General features: G+C 40.1%; 1 protein-coding gene across 5 annotated transcripts in view; it reads right to left on the bottom strand.

Annotated features, from left to right (window-relative positions):
• SPAST (spastin) overlaps positions 1-20988 on the bottom strand; it is a 56406-nt gene that overhangs the window by 16494 nt on the left and 18924 nt on the right. For all 5 annotated transcript variants that reach the window (XM_050950405.1, XM_050950402.1, XM_050950403.1 and 2 more), the window contains 8 exons: positions 14895-15088; positions 13704-13837; positions 13255-13348; positions 6821-6895; positions 3240-3311; positions 2580-2655; positions 1830-1921; positions 859-938 (listed from right to left, as the gene is read on the bottom strand). In XM_050950405.1, coding sequence (XP_050806362.1) covers positions 859-938; positions 1830-1921; positions 2580-2655; positions 3240-3311; positions 6821-6895; positions 13255-13348; positions 13704-13837; positions 14895-15088 — 817 coding nt within the window. The remainder of the gene's footprint in view (positions 1-858; positions 939-1829; positions 1922-2579; positions 2656-3239; positions 3312-6820; positions 6896-13254; positions 13349-13703; positions 13838-14894; positions 15089-20988) is intronic.

The following is a 20988-nucleotide window of genomic DNA, read 5'->3' on the forward strand; positions in this document are numbered from 1 at the left end:
CTTGAGAACCACTGTAAAGGATTCTCAAGAATCTGAAACAAGGCCTCCTAAGTCCTATTGAGGATACCATGCCTCTAATGTTCAAAAGACAAATTCAGCGCTGCTTCTATGTAGAAGTGTCTATAAAAGAGATGTTCCCCTCAGTTTACCCCTAGACCCAAAAGAATGGAAGAGATGAGTGACATGAGAGGATCTACGAGTGTATCTGTTCAAGACCATTCCAAACTGATGGCATTAAAGGCACAAGTAACTCAAAAAGGAATGCTGAGGCTCTTCTTTAAAATAAGCATTGAGTATTTTGTTAATATTTACCACCCAACAACTCTAGCAAATTTCAGTCCAATACAATTTGAAAAGTGCAACATACTTAACTGTGAAGCTTGTATTTTATAATAGGAACTAATTTAAGCAGGGCCGTCCCTAGCCATTTTGGTGCCCTACACAGCCTCCCACTCCAGCACTCACCAGCGGCAAAGCTGGGAGCGAGGGGAGTGGAGCAGGCTGGGGCCGGGTTCACTCCACTTATCGTGCGGTGAGTGCAGCAGTCCTCCGGGGGCGGGGAGGCGGTGAGGACAAGGCTGGGGAGGAGCAGGGGTAGGAAGAGGCAGAGCAGGAGTGGGGGCTTTGGGGAAGGGGTGGAGCAGAAGCGGGAAGAGGCAGGGCAGGGGCATGCCCATGGGGGAAGAGGTGGAGCAAGGGCTGGAGAAGCATGCAGCTGCTCAAGGCATCAAGAAATGTGGTGCCCCAAATTTCCTGGTGCCTTATGCAGCTGCGTACTTTGCATATGGGTAGAGACAGCCCTGAATTTAAGTACAACTGTCCTTGAATACATCTTAAAAAGGGGCATAATTTAGGTACCTGAGAACAGCATCATCCAGCTCCTGTGGCCTGTTAGTTGCCCCCATTACAAGTATTCTGTCCTCTCCGGAAGACTGTACCTATAACGTTGTAAAGCAAGATTAACGTAAATTGAAAACTAAGAAACAATGCAATCAACTGTAAAAAGATCAAAGTGCACTGACTGGATGTTGATACTAAATGTTCATGTTTGTGTGTGCATTGGCTTTACGTTATCCACATTATTTTCTGCCTAGTTTGTGTTAAAAAAAACAAACACACACAAAAACTATATTTAAACGCCATCTCAGTTTTCCATAGCAGCATCTGGTGGCCAAAATAAGTGCCATGATTAGCAATTAGAACATATGGTCCTGGAGAATTCTGATATTGTGAGTGCTCAAAATTAAAAAGTAAACTGACTTACTTTACTATCTTTAATGTTTTAAACAAAGTCAAATTTTACTGCACTCAGGGCAGTGAAACTACACTGAAACCTATAGAGAGGAAAATTGAAATGTAGGTCTAAAACAACTCAGGGACTTCTATAATAGATCAGACCAATGATCACTCTAGTCTAGTCTAGTCCCCTGACTGACAGTGGCCAGTGCCAAATATTTCAAAGGAAGATGCAAGAAAATGTAAGTAGATAATTATGCAATAGCCTTCCTCCTGCCCAAGAAATGAATTCCTTCCCTCATAGCTTCTCTGCCGTTACTCCCACCACTTACCCATCTTTTCTTCCCCAACCATGAAATACTACAGTCCACCCACAGCACCTCCCCAGGTCTCTATCACCATCCTCCCTGCTCAGAGACTGAACTGGGCAAAAGGAAGAAATATTTTTATTGCTGTTCAAGGAAATAAAAGGAGAGGATTTTTAATGGGTGGACCATAACCCCATGAAGGTATCATTAGCAGCTTTCATGGCACCCATCACTGTATTAACTAATTTAAGTAATAACCAACAATACTGTAATACCGATACTTACGCCATCAAATTCTATTAAAAATTCTGTTTTTAGACGCCTACTAGCATCATGTTCACCTTCTCTTCTTTCGCATAAAAGGCTATCAACTTCATCTAAAAAGAAAAAAGTCTTAGTTTTAAAGTTTCAGCCAGTGAGATAGCTAAATATCAAGGTTTTAATTCAACTATTATTTTGCTAGTGTGGGGCTCCAATAAAAGAGGTCTTATCTTTATTCTTCAGGAGGCAGACAAACTTTGCCAAAGTTTAAAAAATGTATTTGTATAGGTGTTAAAAGTGCAAGGCCCAGTGACATCAGTAAAGGATCACCAATTTGACATCATCTGACAGGACAGGAATATTGTATGCATTCTGTCATCTGTGGGTAATAAACCCCAAGTTTCCAACTAGGATGAGAAAATAAATGCAAAACATTTTCATAGCTCTGTACAGCAGGTTATATACAAAAATGCACTAAAATAGAATCTTTGCATGCAAGGTTATCATAGGACAATTCTTTTGTTAGTTAAGCTTTTCCTAGGTTACTGGATACTAGGGCAGAATGTGGAACATGCTCAAGTGAAACATACTCCCCAAATGAAATACCAATAAAGGAGCAGGTAATCACTGATGCAGAGAGATCCCCTTATCTTGTTATGTCTTGCATTATTACTGGGACAAGTGAGCCTCAAACAGACAGCACTTTAGTTTAAAAATATTTTATTTTGCAAAAATATATATACAGATCTTAATAGCCAAACATTAAGGTCTTACCTATAAAAATTATAGACGGCTGAAGTTCTCTGGCTACTGCAAAAAGAGCACGCACTAGTTTCTCCCCTTCACCTACCTAAACAGGTCAAGCATTTTTCAAAACAAATATTACAAAAAGTCAATAAGCAACTGTTCAGAAACACAAGCTTTGCATGACCCATTCCCATACCATGGATAAGCAAACCACTAATTTAGCACTAAGTGGTGACGCACACTGCCTTGTTCCCTCACACACAGAAAAATATGAAAACTTCACTAATGATTCTGGCTGGACATATTAAAGGAGTGCAAGGAGTTAGGTGCCTAAATCACAATGAAATTCAAAGTAAGTTGGGCTCTCTTGAAAATCACAGCCTTTATATTTAAATAAAAATATTTCCAAGGGAGTGCAGGAGTTTGCTCAATAATGAAAGATCAATTTCGGAAACTACTATTTTGTGTTTGTTAGTATCAAATGCATTGTACTGAAAAGTGTATTATCTGCGGACACGTGGAGGGTTTCGGCTTAACAAGGTTAACGGACTAAGGCAGCACCCGCCCACGGCATAGGATGCCCCCTCATTATAAATATCAACGTATTAGCCCTACAAGTCTGTCAGACAGTAAAGATCCTAATGTATTAGCATTAAGAAACCAAAACCATTAGCAACTATTACTTACATATTTTGAAGTTAGGCTTGCAGCACTTATGTTAAAGAAGGTTGCATTCGATTCTGCAGCAACTGCTTTGGCCTGAAAAACAGTAAATCCTTTCTTAATGGTAGGCAAGTTGAAGAGCTCCACTGCATTTTAGGATTTAAAATAAACTTGACAAGACAATAAGTATATTATATGAAGAAAAATAGAATATGATGCAACATAACTTAGCTAAATCAGGATCTTGTATAGGATCTAAAAATCAGTATGCCTCATGAACAATTTGTGAATCTCTGATAAATCAGTTAAGCAGCCATAAATACTACTAGAGGGAAACTTGACAGCTTAGGTAATTCATATATTGGTTGCTCAAATTGTTATTATTCCTAGAGAATTAGGATTGTTTTTGCCCAGTTTCTTCGAGATGTTATAAGATGAAACTTTAAACTAGATGATTCAGTAACTAAAACCAAACTAAAGCATATGTACTAAGGCAGGGGTCTCCAACCTTTTTAAGCACAAGATCGCTTTTCCAATTTAAGTGCAACCCAGGATCTACCTCAAAGAAAATGTAGAAATCACACAAACTCAAACACCCTTGCCCTGCCCCTTCCGAGGCCATGCCTCTATTCCTTATCCAAGGCCATGCACTGCTCACTCTATTCCCCCTCCCTCTCTCTCCCCCTACCCTCACTCACTTTCACCAGGCTGGAACAGGGGACTAGGGTGCAGGAGGAGGTTTGGGGTATGGTCTCTGGGAGGGAGTTTGGGTGCAAGAGGGGGCTCAGGGCTGGGGCAAGAGGTTGGGGTGCAGGAGGGGGCAGCTCCAGGAGGGGGCTCAAGCAGGAGACTGGGGTGCAGGAGGGGACGTGGGGTGCTGGGTCTGGGAGGAGGCTCAAGCAGTGGGTTGGGGTGCAGGCTCTGAGAGAAGGCTGGGGCAGGGGGCTGAGGTGCCGGAGGGTCTGTGGGGTGCAGGCTCTGGTAAAGGGTTGGGATGCAAGGGGCTCAGGGCTGGGGGTTGGGGTGCTGGAGGGAGTTCAGGGCTGTGGCAAGGGTGTGAGAGGGGTCCAGGCCCCAGCCAGGTGTCGCTTAACTCAGGCAGCTCCTAGGCAGCAGTGCAGCATGGCTAAGGCAGGCTCCCTTCCTGCCCTGGCCCCATGACGCTCCCAGAAGCAGTTGGCATGTCCAACAGCAGCTCCTGGGGGAGGGGCAAAGGGTCTCTGCACACTGCCCTCACCTGCAGGCACTGCCACCGCAGCTCCTGCTGGCTGGGAATGGAGAACCACGGCCAATAGGAGCTGCGAGGGTGGTGCCTGCAGGTAAGGGCAACATGCAGAGACCCCTTGCCCCTCCTCCTTCCAGGACAGCGTGGGGTCAGGGCAGGCAGGGAGCCTGCCTTAGCTCCACTGCACTACCGCACCATTAGTGGCTGATCTCATGGTTTGGCTGCAGAAGGGTTGGCAACTTTAGACTGAGATAAACTGTCAGAGGCTCCACAATTGACCAGTTGATCGCGATCTACCGGTTGGTGACCACTGCACTAAGGTATAATTCCCTGAAGAAAGGGAAGTTGGAGACAGCCTTCCAAGGGGAGCAGTGGAGGCAAAAGACGTATCTGGCTTCAAGACAAAGCTTGATAAGTTTATGGAGGGGATGGTATGATGGGATAGTCTAATTGTGGCAATTAATTGATCTTTGACTATTAGCGGTAAATATGCCAAATGGCCTGTGATGGGATGTTAGATAGGGTGGGATCTGAGTTACTACAGAGAATTCTTTCCTGGGTGTCTGTCTGGTGAGTCTTGCCCACATGCTCAGGGTTTAGCTTATTGCCATATTTGGGGTCAGGAAGGAATTTTCCTCCAGGGCAGATTGGCAGAGGCCCTGTGGGTTTTCCGCCTTCCTCTGCAGCGTGGGGCACAGGTCACTTGCTGGAGGATTCTCTACACTTTGAAGTCTTTAAACCACGATTTTGAGGACTTCAGTAGCTCAGACATAGGTTAGGGGTTTGATACAGGAATAGGTGGGTGAGATTCTGTGGCCTACATTGTGCAGGAGGTCAGACTAGACGATCATAATGGTCCCTTCTGATCTTAAAGTCTATGATTCTATGAGTCCTAGTTAGAGGAATTGTGTTGTGACAGTTTGTGCATCTAGACATTTCAGAAACTGATGCACTACAAGCATGTATCAGCTCTTGTGATTCATTCAGGACACATAAGTCACTCTACTTGAAAGAGCACGAAGAAACTTTAGTCAGGCAATGTTTCTCTGAAGCTTCTACACAGACCACTTTTGGATAGGTGCTAGTTGGACAAATGGTCTAATCCACCATCGCAATTCAAATCCGTTGTACTCAGAAAATATACTAAGAGTGTGCAATTGTCATGACTGTACTTCTTAAAGGTGTAAAGGCTAAATTGAGTTAGATACCCATATATTTAATTTTTAACTCATTTGGGATATTAATTGGATGAAGTTTCACTAGTTTATTTTAAATTACATTTTTCTCTCACCTACGTAGCAAGAGAAGCAATCTTCAGAGGAAAACTATGAAGGGGAGAAAAGCCACTTCTCAGTGAACGTTCCCAATAAGGGAAGTGGCGAGGAGAGGGAGACCATCTTCCTTCCTTCCTATCAGTTATACTTTCATCATACAGAGATAAAAGGAAGACTTATGACCAGGAAACTGAAGTATTACACCTGGTCAGTACAGAGCCAGTCTCTATATTTTATTCCATGGAATGCATTAGTCAAACATTGAGTTAGTGGTTGAGAATTCATTTTTATATACAATTTTAAAATTTAGTTCAGTGGCCAACTGAATATTATGCTAAGCAGACTGCCTCATTCTTAGGCATAAAAAAATTACATATTGCTTTCATTTAAAAAAGTGAATCTAGGATCTTAAGATGAAAGTTATACATTTTAATCTTCATTTTAAAATATATTTTATTTTTATAATAAAATTCTGTTCTATATTTATAATAGAGTAGGCTTTTTTTTAATACACAGATTTTATAAAATTAAATTATATAAGATATGATCTCATGGTAGAAAATTTTAATAGGTGTAGTCCAGTAGGATAGCATTGCTTCTGGAGTAGTGGTCATTTAAATCAACCTGTCATTTATGGATTTTTTTCCATTCTTATACAACAGTGTTAAATTACAGTCTTAAAAAATCTGAAACACCAGAAAATTCAGGAGTAAAGGTTCCACATTTGTTAGCTCAGCCACGTTGCATATGCAGGAAATGTAATAGTATACAGTTTATGTTAGACAATAATACCCACCAAATACATTTCCCAATCTCATTCACTGCATATTATTCAGCCCCTGCGCTGAATGAGGTAGGTCATTCAGTACACAAAAGCTCACTTTCTTCAGTGAAAGGAATTTCTTAGAAAGAAATTAGTTACTTGTAAACTACATCTATTAAACAAAAATACAGAACTGTTACTAAATAGCACTGGATCACAACAGTACAATTTAGGAGATCGCTGTGGAGGATTTCTCAATTTCACAGACAAGAAAAAACACAAAAATTTCTAAGAATAGCTTATATCTAGAGTTCCACCAAGTAAGGCATAGTAATTTTCTCACCAACATAGTCTTCCCATTTCCTGGTGGTCCAAACAGCAGCAATCCACGTGGAGGAGCTCTAAGTCCTGTAAATAACTGAGAGAGATACTGCATTAGAGTAAATGCCTTTGCAGGGTTACAAATATTGCAACTAAGCATGAGATTCTATTTTAAAAAATCAGTAGTTTTCTAGAATATAATATTTAAGGAACTAAAATGCTATTTCTCCATTTTCCATAATGAAACATACTGTACTCAGTAAAATATTTCAGGGCTCACTACAATCCTGAAGATATGATAAAAATACATCCTTTCTTAAAAGGTAGAGACTTCATGGTGAACAAGACAAAAATTACAAAAAAAGGTATGAAAAAAGTTAAGCCAAAGTACAATTGTGCTTTGGAAAATATAAAAACAAAAATGTAGAAATAGTTACAGCTAACACATACACAAACCCCACCAAGGTCCCTTTAACTTGTGAATGCTGGACCTGGAGCCAGGGAGGGGCAGGCCAGGGCTGGGGGCACCCTGGATGGATGCTCTTACCATGGGCTGGACTCCAGCTGCTAGTCCTGGCCAGGCTGGAGAGGAATGGGGACTCTCTTTCCCTGCACAGGCTGCTCCTGAGGCCAGGTCACACCCACCTCTGGGAACCTCCCCTGACTGCAGGAAGCTCTGCAGCAGCTGGCCAGGAACCCAGCTCTGAAGGCAGTGCTGCTACCAGCAAGCAGTTCAGAAGTAAGGGTGGCAGTACCATGACCCTCTAAAATAGCTTTGTAACCCTTTCCCCCTCCTCCCCACACATCTGCTTTTGGGTTGGGACCCCCATGGTTACAACACCAAGAAATTTCAGATTTAAGTATCAAACTGTGAAATGTAAGAGATTTAGAGATTCAATGATTATTGGAATTCCTATAAATTTTTATTGACCCTTAAAACTCAGAACAACTTCCCAAATTTACACCGACTAAGTTATTTTGCCTCTGGTTAAGGAGAAAGGAGAAAAGAAACTACATACTTGGAATTTCTTGTGCCATATTCAAGCTTGCAGAAATTAGTAGTTTTAAAACACTTAACCCAAACACTAAGTACTCTCTGGCTTAGTTTAAGCCAGACATGGTCAGAAATTTTGTGGTGCTCGGAGAGCTGCAGCCTATGAGGTATTGCCATCCTCCCTACCATGGTTCAAGAGTGGTAGGCAGGGATGTGAAGTTGGGCCTACTGACTGGGGCATTAACACCTCCAGAGGGAGGGCGAGATGCTGGTTTCTCAAATGAACATTTAAGAAGAAAGTTTCAAGGTTTTGGTGCTTCACTAACCCCTCTACGTGCAAGTGAGTGGACAGAAAGAGAGAAAATTTGCGTATGGAGTCATGGATGAAAACAAAGAATGGACTGGTATTGGAAAAGCTGTGAGGAGCAAAGGGTGAGACTAAAATCCTTTTCTAGAAAGCGTCAGCAACGCATGCCACAGGGGCATACTTTGTAAAGTGCGCTAACATGCTGTACTTTAAGTGCCCTGTGTAGACTCTGCTAGGTACCTAGTTTGCGTTTACATTTACATTAACGAGAACTAGTTACCTTTCAGAACGCACCAGCACGGTCTACATGGCAATTAGAGCACAACACATTAGAATGCTCTGCAAATGACACCCCTTTGCCGTGCTATAGACAAGCCCCAAGAGAATAAGGGAGTGGAGAGGAGGACAAAACAGGAAAGATTTAGAGTAACAGAGGGATAAACAAGAGGTCAGGCAACCCAAGAATGGGAGACTAGAAAGAAAACCTTTTTTTCTTTGCTCTGGTTTCCAGTTAAGAAAGATCCTAACAGAAATAGAGCCTCATTGGTCACAAACATGAAAAAGTGCCTCAGGCTACATTTACACTGAATTTCAGGGAATTCCCCCACTACAGATCTAACATCGGCTCTTCCACTGGTTGGAGTGCTAGTGTAGATTAACTTCAGGTATTTTTACCGGCATATTTAAACTGTTTGCTCAAAATAAAAATAAATAAATAAAATAAATAAATAAATAAATAATACTAGCAGCCCGTCTGTATTACCATCTCTTCTGTTGCTAGCACTGGTAAAGCTGTACCTACGTTACATTAGCGTGTATAGGTAGAGAAGGACTTAAACCATTTAATATAACAAAAATAAGAAAAAAAAGTTGAGAGGCGAGGTCAGTGTTGCTATTTCTTAATATTACTTTTTGAAGACTACTATTAATTCAGAAAAAAACACAAAACCTTAAGCACATTGAGCTTCCTCTCCTGAACAAGCTGTGCTGAACAGCTCACTATTAGCATTTTGTATCAACCGCCATTACAGCTCTTTTTTCACCTGCCACTCTTATTAAAAATTATTTCAGTAGGTGGGTCTACAGTTCCTGTACTTGCTGAAAATGGAATTGAACTGGGAGATACAGTCTGTTAACAGCTAAGGTGACTGTGGCCTTAACCCCATTTTTCACTGATACCAGAACAAATTGTTTGATGGAGACATCTGAAAGTTTAGGGAAGCTGCAGCTACATGGTCAAAAGAGAGTTCTTGTCTCAGTTCTTGCTGGCTCCTATCATTAACAATTTAGGTTTAGAAGGACTACAGATACAGATAATCTGTTCAATTTCTTATAACATGCTAAATAAAATCCTAAAATCCATTCCAAGGCCTGCTAGCATTAAGAATCACCAATTAACCAACCTGGCCTTACTCTTACCCTCTTCTTCACAAGATCTAATTTACCCTCCAAAGACACCTCTAGAAACGTAATCATTTGTTTGAAACTGCTGCCCTTGTAACAAAATAGCCTCAGATTGGAGCCTATCTTTTGAAAGAATGATCAAAGACTTCAAACCAAGTACATATGGGTGGGAGTAATGGAGAGTGCCAAACTAAATGCCTGGCTGACTCCTCAGCGAATACGGAACCTTACACTATCCCAATTCTGCTTTTTAGCCCAATGGCTGCTGCTACAGAGGGAATGGCTTGAGCCCTTGTCTCCCTATAGCTCTTATAGTAAAGGTAGGTCTTCAATGCAGTGTAAAATCAGGAAATTGGCACTCAAGTTAGCCTGGCCCAGCTTTGAGCAGCTAAACTGCAATGCCATATCCGGAGTTGTTGTGTCTTCACTGGTGCTATACTTACCCAAGTGTGATGCTAAGACTTTTGGGAGCATAGCCCATCATTGTTTGTGCTACAGTAAGCTAAACTGCTCCTTCACAGTGACATACTTGTAGGAGAACTTATCTGTCCTTCTGGGCACTAAGGGGTAAGTAACAGGAGGACAATCAGTACTCAAATCATTTATTCTGCATCCTCACAGCAAAACTGTTGAGTTACTATCCTGAGTAAAAGCAACACGCAAGCTCCAGTCTCTACCCTCAGCCAGGCCTGCTAGCCTGGATTTAAAGCATCAAACTTAAGTGAGAGGCTATGGTGTGTGAATAGAAGGGGACTGGTGAAGACAGAGGATGTTGTAGCTGCAGCTTCATACCCAGGTTGGGAAGGTAAGCAGAAGACTTAAGTTTTGAACTCCAAGTCCAAGTCATTTGAAGCCCTATGAAATTCTCCCCTCCATGCCCTCAAAATATCCAGAAGAATTAAAGCACTGAACACACCTTTTCACCTCTGCCAGGGTATACAACCCCATCCACCCTAGGGCACTGCTGGACTCCACCACACCAGCTATCCACAAATCTGTACCATTTGGACTGATCCCCCTCCATCCTAGATTTCTATTTGTAGCTTTGGGGTTTTTTTGCTGTCACAACGTTCAATAAATTCTTTAAAATGGATACCTTAATTAACCTGTTACAACCTATTAATATGCTTTCCAAAAGCTATTAAGTTTTTAGTCTTAGTTTGCTACATCATTTAGTACTTTGATATAAATAGGAATACAATCAAAATGGGGAGGGGGAGCTTTCTATCTCTACTTAATCTGCCAATTTAATGCCATCCTACAGCCTTAGAAAGTCTGTTCCATCTCTGAAATGGCCCTCTGAACACACAATTCTTTCTCTACCATCCCTTTCTAAAGGAGTAGGTTTCACAAGAAATATCCAACCATTTTTAATCCACATTATTTTTCTCTGCCTAGTCCCAGTCTTCAGTTAATCAGTAAAGAACATTCAGTTCTTTTGTCCTTCAAGTGTCCTTCCATCATTTGCATTCTTAATTTGAGCTATTCATTGCTTTGATTTCCAACTGTGATTTTGGTTGAATTACGTGCATTTCATCTGCAGAAACATGTGGCACCCATCTACTAAATGCATGGGCCAATTTTTTTTTTTTTTTAATGCTAGTCCTAATTTATACTCTAACGCATCAAGTCTGGTCTTAAGTGTGAATTCTTCCTTTAAAGATCAGCAACAATTCACTTAGTCTGTTCTCCTTTTCCATTACCTTTATATACTGACCTCCCCTACCCATTGCAGCCTCTATTTCCTCTCAACTTTGATGACCACTCTGAATCATGTGCCAGTATACGAGTCAACGTCACCTACAACAAAACATTTTCACACACTGAATTCAAGCTTTCCTAACTCTGTTGTTCCTACAGCTCTTGTGCCCTTCCAGCTACGGTTACAGCCTCATTTCCGTTATTTGCCTCTTCTCTCCACATTCTGCCCAAACACTGTTCATCTCCTTCCTCTTGCTTTCCTTCCCACTCATGTCAGTGTTTTTTACCCATTTAATCTATCCACTATAAAACTACACTCCATCATACAGTATCACATCAGCCAGCTTTCCATTCCCCCCGCTCAGGGAGCACAACTCTTGCAGCTATTCCTCCCTACACCAATCACCAGCATTCCATCTTTGCAGAGCAAATTTTCTCTCATTAGTGGACCTCATACCCACTTATTTCATTTCTTCTTGCCTCCTCATTCTAGTTTTCAATGTTACTTCTCTTAAAGAGCTTTATACTTAGCAAAAATGACCCAACTCTGTTCACAGTCACCACTGTCAGGCAAACATACCCCCAACATTCTCAACCCTCCCCAGCACCCATTGTCAACTACAGCCCCACTTCTAGTTTACTCCTCAGCAAAACAATGGAGAAAAACAGTGGAGCAAAACATTCATATCTTCAATCATTTCACTGTTCGCAGCATCTTTGATTTGTTTCTGTCTGGCTTCTGCCTGATCCATAGCAATGAAGTCCTCTTTAGGGTGATCAGTGAGCCCTGAACTCAAACCATGACTCCCTCATATTATTTATCCTCTAGCTTCATTGCAGTATTTGATACGGTTGACGGCCTGATTCTCTTAGAATGTTTCAAGCCCCCATGATATACTGGTGTATCTGGCCACTGCTTGACTGTCACTGGTGTGTAGTCTGCCTTGGAAGCTAGACCACTTTTGTGTTCCACAAGATCCAACTCTTTGCACAGTTCAGTTGTAACTACCACCAACTGTAATGATGTACAGTGCTTTTCAGTCTCTCATTAACACTTTCCTATTCATCCTCAACAGAACACTTTGTTCCACAAAAATGCTCTCAAGACACCAGTCATCCTATTTTGCAGGTAAAACACTCAACTGTGTATCCAGCTGATTCATCTTCATGCAACTTCACCCTAGTATCTCTACGAAGAAAAAGCAATCAGGCAGTTGAGGTCCAAAATTCATTTTTAAAATGTTTACTTTTACATTAATGAATGCCAATAATATTTTGCTTGAATTCTCTCCTTCACTTACCTAATTCTGGCCTCGACCACTTACTACATCTGTACATAGTTAGCTCTTTGCTATTGCCAGGGCCGGCTCCAGGCCCCAGCGCGCCAAGCACGTGCTTGGGACGGCATGCCGCGGGGGGCGCTCTGCCGGTTGCTGGAAGGGCGGCAGGCAGCTCCGGTGGACCTCCAGCAGGCGTACCTGCGGACGGTCCGCTGGTCCCGCGGCTCCGGTGGAGCATCCGCAGACATGCCTGCGGGAGGTCCACTGGAGCCACGGGACCACCAGACCCCTTGGACCACCAGACCCCCTGCAGGGAAGCCTGCAGGAGATCCACCGAAGCCGCGGGACTGGCAGGTGGCAGAGCGCCCCCCGCCCGCAGTGTGCCGCCGTACTTGGGGCAGCAAAATTGCTAGAGCCGGCCCTGGCTATTGCCACATTGCATTAGTTCTGAAACAGCCTGCTCCCTCGCTAACTTCCCATCGTTTTTTCAAACTATGACTATTTCTAGACTAGTGTTTATTACCACCAACCCTTCCTTCTCGCATTTTCAGGACATTTCATACCACTGGTTATATAAACTGTGAAAGTTACAATTTCTAATGGCTGCTTTTGAAAGGTGGGGGGTATAGCAAAATTTTCTTTTTTTGCTATTCTTTACTGTTCCTTTTCAGTATATCATATGGATTTTTTTGTTTTTACAATGACATCACTAACATATTTATTAGATGCTGGAGGTGAGTGAAACAGGATAAAAATACTCAATTGCTTACCTCAGGTCTAAGGGAGGGAAGGATAACAATTTCTTGCAGTGCTTGTTTAGCCAGCTCTTGCCCAGCTATGTCGTCAAATTTGACAGCTGGTCCACTAACAAAGAAATGGAATATCAATTAGCCTAACAATGGGATACTTTTTTTTAAACCACACACTGCAGCAGACTGATTTCATGCATTTAACCATTTTTAAAGAACCAATTAGAAGCTAATTCATTCTACTGCACATTTTGCTATCTCTAGGCACTTATTCATTCTCAAGACTAGTTAGCTCACTGTCAACATGAAAATAAAATTTCAAAAGATAGTACATTTCCTAAGTTTGATAAAACTACTAACTGGTTTTGATTCCTTCCCCAAGAAGAAATGTACTAGTTTTTCATTCAAAATACAATCCCAACAGAGTTACTTGACTTCTGAATACAAACAATTTTTTGTGTCTGACTTACTTGTCAACAATTTCATTCAGAATTAGATTAGCAAGATTACTATCAACATTTCTAAATATCTTCAGGTCTTTCTTTTTTCGAGCAGCAGTTGTAGGAGTAGAAGGCTTGTTTGTTCGGCTATTCTTTGAAGTAGCCTTAAGAGAAGACACAAAATCAGTTCACACTTCTCAAATACAGTTTTTAAAGGCATACTGTTAATAAAATTGTTGATATACGTCACAATTTCAGTTGTAAAACTTAGCATGTTAAAAAGTGCCAGACATTTTGGTATAGGTGTCATGGGCCAGCCAAATGTATCCACTATGCTAGAGTATCTGAACTTGCAGCTGTAATTATTTTTTCTAAAATTGAAGTTAAATACTAATTTTTAGAAAATAGGGATTAGTAAATATTCTATTTAGATTAACTTTCCATAAGAATACTGACATTCTTCCCAGTGTGTATTCAAAAAGACCATAAAATGACCAATAGTGGAGAGTCCCAAACTTTCACTAAGTCAAGACCCACCCTTGTAATGCTTTGGCAATGGGTCCCCTTCCCTCATCCCCTCACATCATGCTAGCACAGAAGTCACCATCAGATTTCTAATCCAGTTTTCTGTCTCTTGTCCTTTTCTTCCTGTGTTCTAATCTTTGTTTTCCTTTCTAATTATTTCATTTTGTCTTACAGGCATAGACCTTTTACTACTATACTTCAAGTGCAGTTTATATAATTGGCCTTCTTTAAGCATGATCACTAGGGCTAAGAAACAAGATATTGCATCTGTATGGGGAACAGGGAAAAAAAAAGAAGGAGTCTAGGGCTCTGGAGTAAAATTATTTCCATGTATCTTTTAGCTCTAGTGGGTAATAAGTTTTAAAATACCATCTGAGCACAAAGAAACTCCTTTTAATTCAATTAAAAACAATCTTGGCTTAAAGATAAAGTATGATTTGGAGTTTGGGGGGGGAGGGGGGTTGTTTTGTTTCTTTTATAAATAAGTTTTGGAACTGAGATCAAGCCCAAAAAGTTTAAGACCAAAAATTTAGTTTTTAAAATATCATAAGCAACTGAACATGTGCATTTAGTAATCTCATCCTAAACTGAAATATTGCTAATGTGAGGTTAGGCTACATTTAGTAAAACTAGAGCTTGGCATGGGTTTTGTATTAAGGGTCCCAATAACTGCTGGAGTTTTCATCTCTGGTATACCTTGTGTGTCGAAGCTGCAGGATTGACTCCCTGTCTAGATACAGAGAAAGTTGATATCCCACTATAACTAGGGGTTCTATGAGGACCAGAAAGGCCTGTAGATCCAGTTTTTGCAACTGCAACAGTCTTTGAACGAGGAAGGGAGTTACTCGTGTGCATTAATGGATCCTTCTTTTTTGGAACAGCTCCACATTCTACAAAGCAAAAAGGAAAGCCAATGTTGTCATGACAGCATATTAAACACAGCATAGTGTTAATAAAATTGTGTATACATATCACAATCTCAGTTATAAAATTTAGCATGTTAAAATAGTCTACCTGAAGTCAGAGTTATTCTAACTTGCTGACAAAGACCATTCACTTTTTTCTTTTTTTTTTTTAAGTAGTAAAAAAGCCTAATCCTTCAGGATGCCATAAAAACCACTTGCTTTTTGCTTAAGTTTAACCCTTAATTTTAAAAGGTTACTTTGAAAATCTATTCTAGTTAGCGGTCTTTAAAAGAAAAGTTTTTAACAAATATTTGATAAACAATATCCCTCTTCCACTATCTCAAGGGAATATTACAGGGAAGATACCGATCATAAGGATTCAAACATTTCAGGAGTAGAAAATTGCTGTAATAATCAAAAAGTTGCCAACTCTTAAATTGCCAGGTCCAAAGCATCCCTCTCTCTAAGAAAAGTAATGCCCACAGCATTGTGCTTAAGAAGTTAACGATAATTGAATAAGCACATTCAACATATAAAGTGTAGTTTTCTAATTCTATTATTCAGGTGGTCATATTTTCATTTCCCACTAAAATTAAGGTAGTTGAGATTTATAAAAACTTCCAACCATAAACAAGTTGGAATCTCTGAAGGGCCAAGAATGAAGAAATTCAGAGTTTAGTTTTCTCATACAACAAACAGCTTTAAGGCAGCCTCCATGCCTACCATACACCTAACAGAGATACAGGTCCATCTTAAACTAGTGAGTACAAATAATGCAATACATCTGATACTTGCTTGTTCTGGCTTTCCTCCCTAGGTAAGTAAGAAGGTCTCAGTTTTGGTCACTGATACAGTCATCTGCGGCCAGTACATACACAGATGCTAAGAGGGGTATATGGCTTGTATCTGTAGGGTCAATAAAGTAAGTACACTAGGGTAGCCAGTCTGTACACGTAAATTGTACAGGGGAAAATGAGGTTTTCAGGCTCAGGATTGGTGGATGTTGGATGGCAAGATATAGCATCTATGGTTCTGTAGCAAGTAACTGGACTGGAGGAGGGTTGTATTTACGGTCAATGCACAGCATTAGTTTCCACATCAGCATATACAGTGAGGGAAGGCAAAATTGGGTTTTGTAGCCTGTAATGGTTGGTTGATTAACTTCAGCTACAAGTTTACCAATTTTCAAATATTTTTATTTGGTTTATTTTTAAACTTCAAGATTGTAATGTTTGGTTTAAACATACACATTTTCAACTTCAACAGGAAAGAATTTCCTGAAAGAAACTAAACTTCTGAAATGTTTTTTAATTTCTTCCCAGAACATATCTGTCTTCTAGAGAAAGCACTTTCAGAATGCAAGAAACGTATTTTCAAAGAGATATATAAAAATGTCAAGCAGGAATATTTCAGTAAAGCAGAAGCATTAGGTTTAATAGTGTCCATTATTCATCTTAACTTTGGAAGGGCTACTGAATTTTTCTATCACATTTATAAATTCCTCATACAAATTTTATCTAGAAGTAAGCTCAAGGGAGGAACTTTGTGGCACCTAGCTGTCAGCGAGACAAACCTTACATGAACTATAGGTGTTGCCTGAACAGCCTTCCTGCACCGGAGATCCAATCTTTTACAAGTTACAGAAGGTCAGCAGTGGTTAGTGAAAATACTGCCAGGACACCTCGCAAGCAACATCTAAGGACCTTGAAAAATCCTAAGGGCTTTATCATAGTGATTAGGCAAGTCTTTTGAACTGGAGATATTTGGTCCAGGCATTTATAAGTTGGAGATGTGTTAAGCTTCCAAAAACGTTGGAACCAGAATTAAGTTGCTAAATGTGAACTATGAGAAGATATGTTTGCATAATTGCTAAGTTTCTTGAGCCAAAACTCTTTGGCTTAAAAGTTCACAAACTCCACAGGCTATAGTTACAGAGTTATAAACTCAGAGCCTTAACTTTAAAAAGTATGGACTCCTGAACTGGCACTGAAGTCTGAGTATCCATGAACTGATTATTTGTAGCAGGTTACTTCAAAATTAGCTACCCAACATTATAAAAAAACCACTATACTATACTGTGTTATATTACAGGAAGGGAAAAAACCAAATCTGATTTGTTATTTAAGATAACTAATTTGAGGTAGATTAAAAAATAACCATTAGAAGTCTTCTAAAAGTGAAGCCTATTTTCCACCTTGACTCAAACACCTTACCCAATGACCAAACTTTCCAAACCTCTCCCCAGCCAAAAGATCAGATTGTCACAATTTTAAGTAGAAATGGCAGATGAGGAGGACTAGGGCAGAGGGAATGGCGCATAAAATTGGAACCATCACTCGATCTACTTTTGTCTCCAGAAAACCACAAGCTCCTCAGGTTCACATTTTTTATACAGTACCTTTCATGCCATCACTCAGGACATTAAGAAGTCCAAAAGTAATTTTCTGTACCTATTAATTCCACATTTTCAACCCAGCATTAAAGCAGCTAGCCAGCTTAAATAAGAAGAGTTGTGCAGTTGCAGCAGCCCAGGTTCCATGATGTCAGGTATCCGCTTCAGTGGCTAATCCATGCCACCAGTTTTACTACTATTGTTATTCAATCTGACTTGATCAAAGCTAGCCTGCTGCAGACACAGCTCTGACTGCAGTGTAGATATTCCTGAAGTGTGAAAATATCACATTTTCAACACAAAATTGGGAGAAAGGGGCTGCCTAAAAATTCAAAGAGTATATAAAAAAGCAATTTGTTTAGATCTCATAATTTAAGCCAATTTCATGAATTTTTGTTTCTTGGGGTTGGCAATACAGTGATATGTATCTTTTGCAGAACAGTACTTCAGTTTCTTGTACTTACCTCTATAAAATATCACATCCTAAACAGATACATTTTGCTGCATACTTGTGAATATTCCTAAAGTCACAAGCAGCTTTTGAAACTAATGTAAGGCTGATTTTTGCTCTGTGGTGAAAAGTAATACTTTGCAACCCAAAAAGCTGCATGGATATACTATGTCACATCTTTTCATGATGTTAGACAAAGAAATCTCAGCATCTAGAGACGCCTTGGCAAGTTTGAACTTTTTATATCTAAATTTCAAGAATGAGACACCAGATAGCTAGCTTCAATTTGGAACTTGAATCACATGTGTTATATACTGGCCTGGTTAACCCAATTCAGTAATTATGCCAATGGTAAAAAGTCTCCACTCTGCTTTGTTTCTGTATATCCTGGGTTTTGCTACTTGTCTGTTCCTCATACAGCCCTAACACTGAAAATTTAAGTTGTAACAATAAGGGTATAAAAGTCTCTTGCAGTCTATGATATATATCCATCCAGCCCATCAACTCCCAGCCTGAATAAGCAGACAGCCAAATTCTGTCTGAAGATTGCCAAGAAAGCAGTTGCTTTCACCGCAATGAAATGGAGAACAAAGGTACCAGATTCCAAACTACACTGTATGAGGAAGCAGTCTGAATACAAAAGTAGTATTGGATTAGGAAGATTGGAACAATGTTCAATTTAAAATGTGTTATTCAGCTTTCCTATTAAAAACAGTAATTCACTCATTTGAAAAAAGAATAAACCAACTTTTGTGCTTTTAACAGTTAAAAAAAGATAGTTCTTGAACGGCATGTTTCTGCTTGAAAAGTTTTTTTTTTACTAGTGTCAAACCACAGGAAAAGGCATTTTATTCAGATTTAAGATCAGTGAGTCAGCAATTCTAGTGAAACTCTGCTAACAAAATCACGACTATGCAATCTAGTTCCATTTTAAAAGAGATCTTAAAGATTGTTTACGTGTACATTTTGATCCACCCATCACACTGGTATCTGGGCACCAAATACAAGACTATCAAATCATTCATAACTATTAGTCCCTTATTCATTTGGAAGAGCTTTCACTGAATAGTCAAGTTCATAATAATATTCCCATTCAGTAAATGCACACTCAGATATTTCAGCAACATCCATTCAAATTAAAAGAAATGTAGGAACTGCTTAATTCCCTGAACTTCTCTTTAAGTAAGTTAAAAATCTACTAAGGCCTGGTCTAGATGTAAAAGTTTTGTCAGAATAGCTATGTCAGTGTGAATTCCCCCACTCCCATCCCTGACTGAAGAAGCTATGCCAGCAAAAGCCCTAGTTTTGCCTATACTGCACCCCCTCAGACCCCCAAAAAAGGTCTTTTTTAAAAAAAAAATCGTTTACTCGGTTTGGGGAACTAGTTTAAGCTATACAAGTAAAAGGTATGTCTCCAATAGGTGTCTTGCCAATATATCTATCTGTATACCTATACTGACAAACCTTTTCAGGAACAAGCTAAAACCAAAACGCTGAATACCCAAACACTGTACAGGACTTGAACATTGAATACATCAAGAACAATTGGACAAAGTGAATTTCAGCATAGTTTGACACCAAGGAGTAAGGCAAAGTGAGTACATTAGGAGTACTGCTATATTCCAATTAAATCGCTGTTGAAGCATATATCACATAAGGATTAATATTAAAATAAAACTACAAAGACTTGTTAAAGACTTGTGCCTGCCCTTGCCAGAAGTTACAAAGTAATCTCTACTGCCTCAGTTTTTTATTACAAAGTGTATCTATCACTATGGAACAATTTGGGTAGGTTTGTTGGAATCTAGTCTAAAGACAATAACAGGTACATTAGGTAACTTATTCTCCAGAGGTAAGTTTTGTCACAAGACTACTCTCTTCTACATTCTAGAGAGGTCCATAGATGCATCTATAAATGACAAGCTGCACAAATAAGAGACAAGACATCAGGTGTCACAATAGTAAAGTGTTTTATAAAAATCCAAGGGACCAAATTTTCAAAATGAAAAGTAGAGACATCCGAATATACATCCGGGGTATTTGGCCTGGGAGGTGAGGGTCAGAAACAGATTCTGCCACAGAGTTTAAAGACTGAATCAGAAAAGTAGAGACATCCGAATATACATCCGGGGTATTTGGCCTGGGAGGTGAGGGTCAGAAACAGATTCTGCCACAGAGTTTAAAGACTGAATCAGAATAATAATGCTTTGAAAGTAAAACCTTGATGATACAGGCCTGCCAAAGAATAGCCATGAGAAATGCAAACAGCTATTTAGACAGAAGAATGGGCCTTGGAAGGTGTTTGGCTTTGACCCACTGTAATAGCGGCAACTGAAAAAAAGCCAGATGTTCTAAAGTCAAAGCACTTTTTAATTAACATTACACTTTTCTTGTTGTAATGGAAGGGTATGTGTAGGAAGGATGTTGGCAGGATGATTAACTGACTAACGCTGAACTAAAAACAGCATGTTTACAAGAATGCAGGACAAGACTGTAAGCACCACCTTATCCTTACCAACAGAACTTGAAAAATTTACCAGACATCTAGATAGACAGATACAAAGAAAAGGGTGGCATCTCCTCCAGCAAGGTCAAGAAGCAAAAACCTAATGAAAAGCCCAGATACCGGGAAGCAGCAGCACATTTGGATACCTCTCTCTCGGTCTCATTCTATATCCCATTTGGGAATTCTGTATTTCAGATCAGCCTGTGAGTAGTAGAGGTCTGATAAATTTGAAGCTTCCCTCTTGCTGCAGAGGGAGAAGTAACTTTATCTTTGTCCCTTCCTACAGCGTCCTAGCTGCTTCCAGGAGTTGGAGGGGCTGGAGAGGAAGAAGAGAAAATGTCTTCGTTACTTTACCCTCCCTTACCTACCCTAGCCTGTTAGTCCATGTCTTGTTACCTGGTGAGGCATTCCATTATCTACCTCTGCCACTGCTCAGAGAGAGTGACTCTTCACTACTTCAGGAATTTCTTTACAAAAGACGCTGAAGAAGTGGGGAGTATGAATCTATATGAATAATCCACTGATCCCAAAATTTG

This window comes from Gopherus flavomarginatus, chromosome 4 (assembly GCF_025201925.1).
Source record: "Gopherus flavomarginatus isolate rGopFla2 chromosome 4, rGopFla2.mat.asm, whole genome shotgun sequence".
Classification (NCBI taxonomy): domain Eukaryota; kingdom Metazoa; phylum Chordata; order Testudines; family Testudinidae; genus Gopherus; species Gopherus flavomarginatus.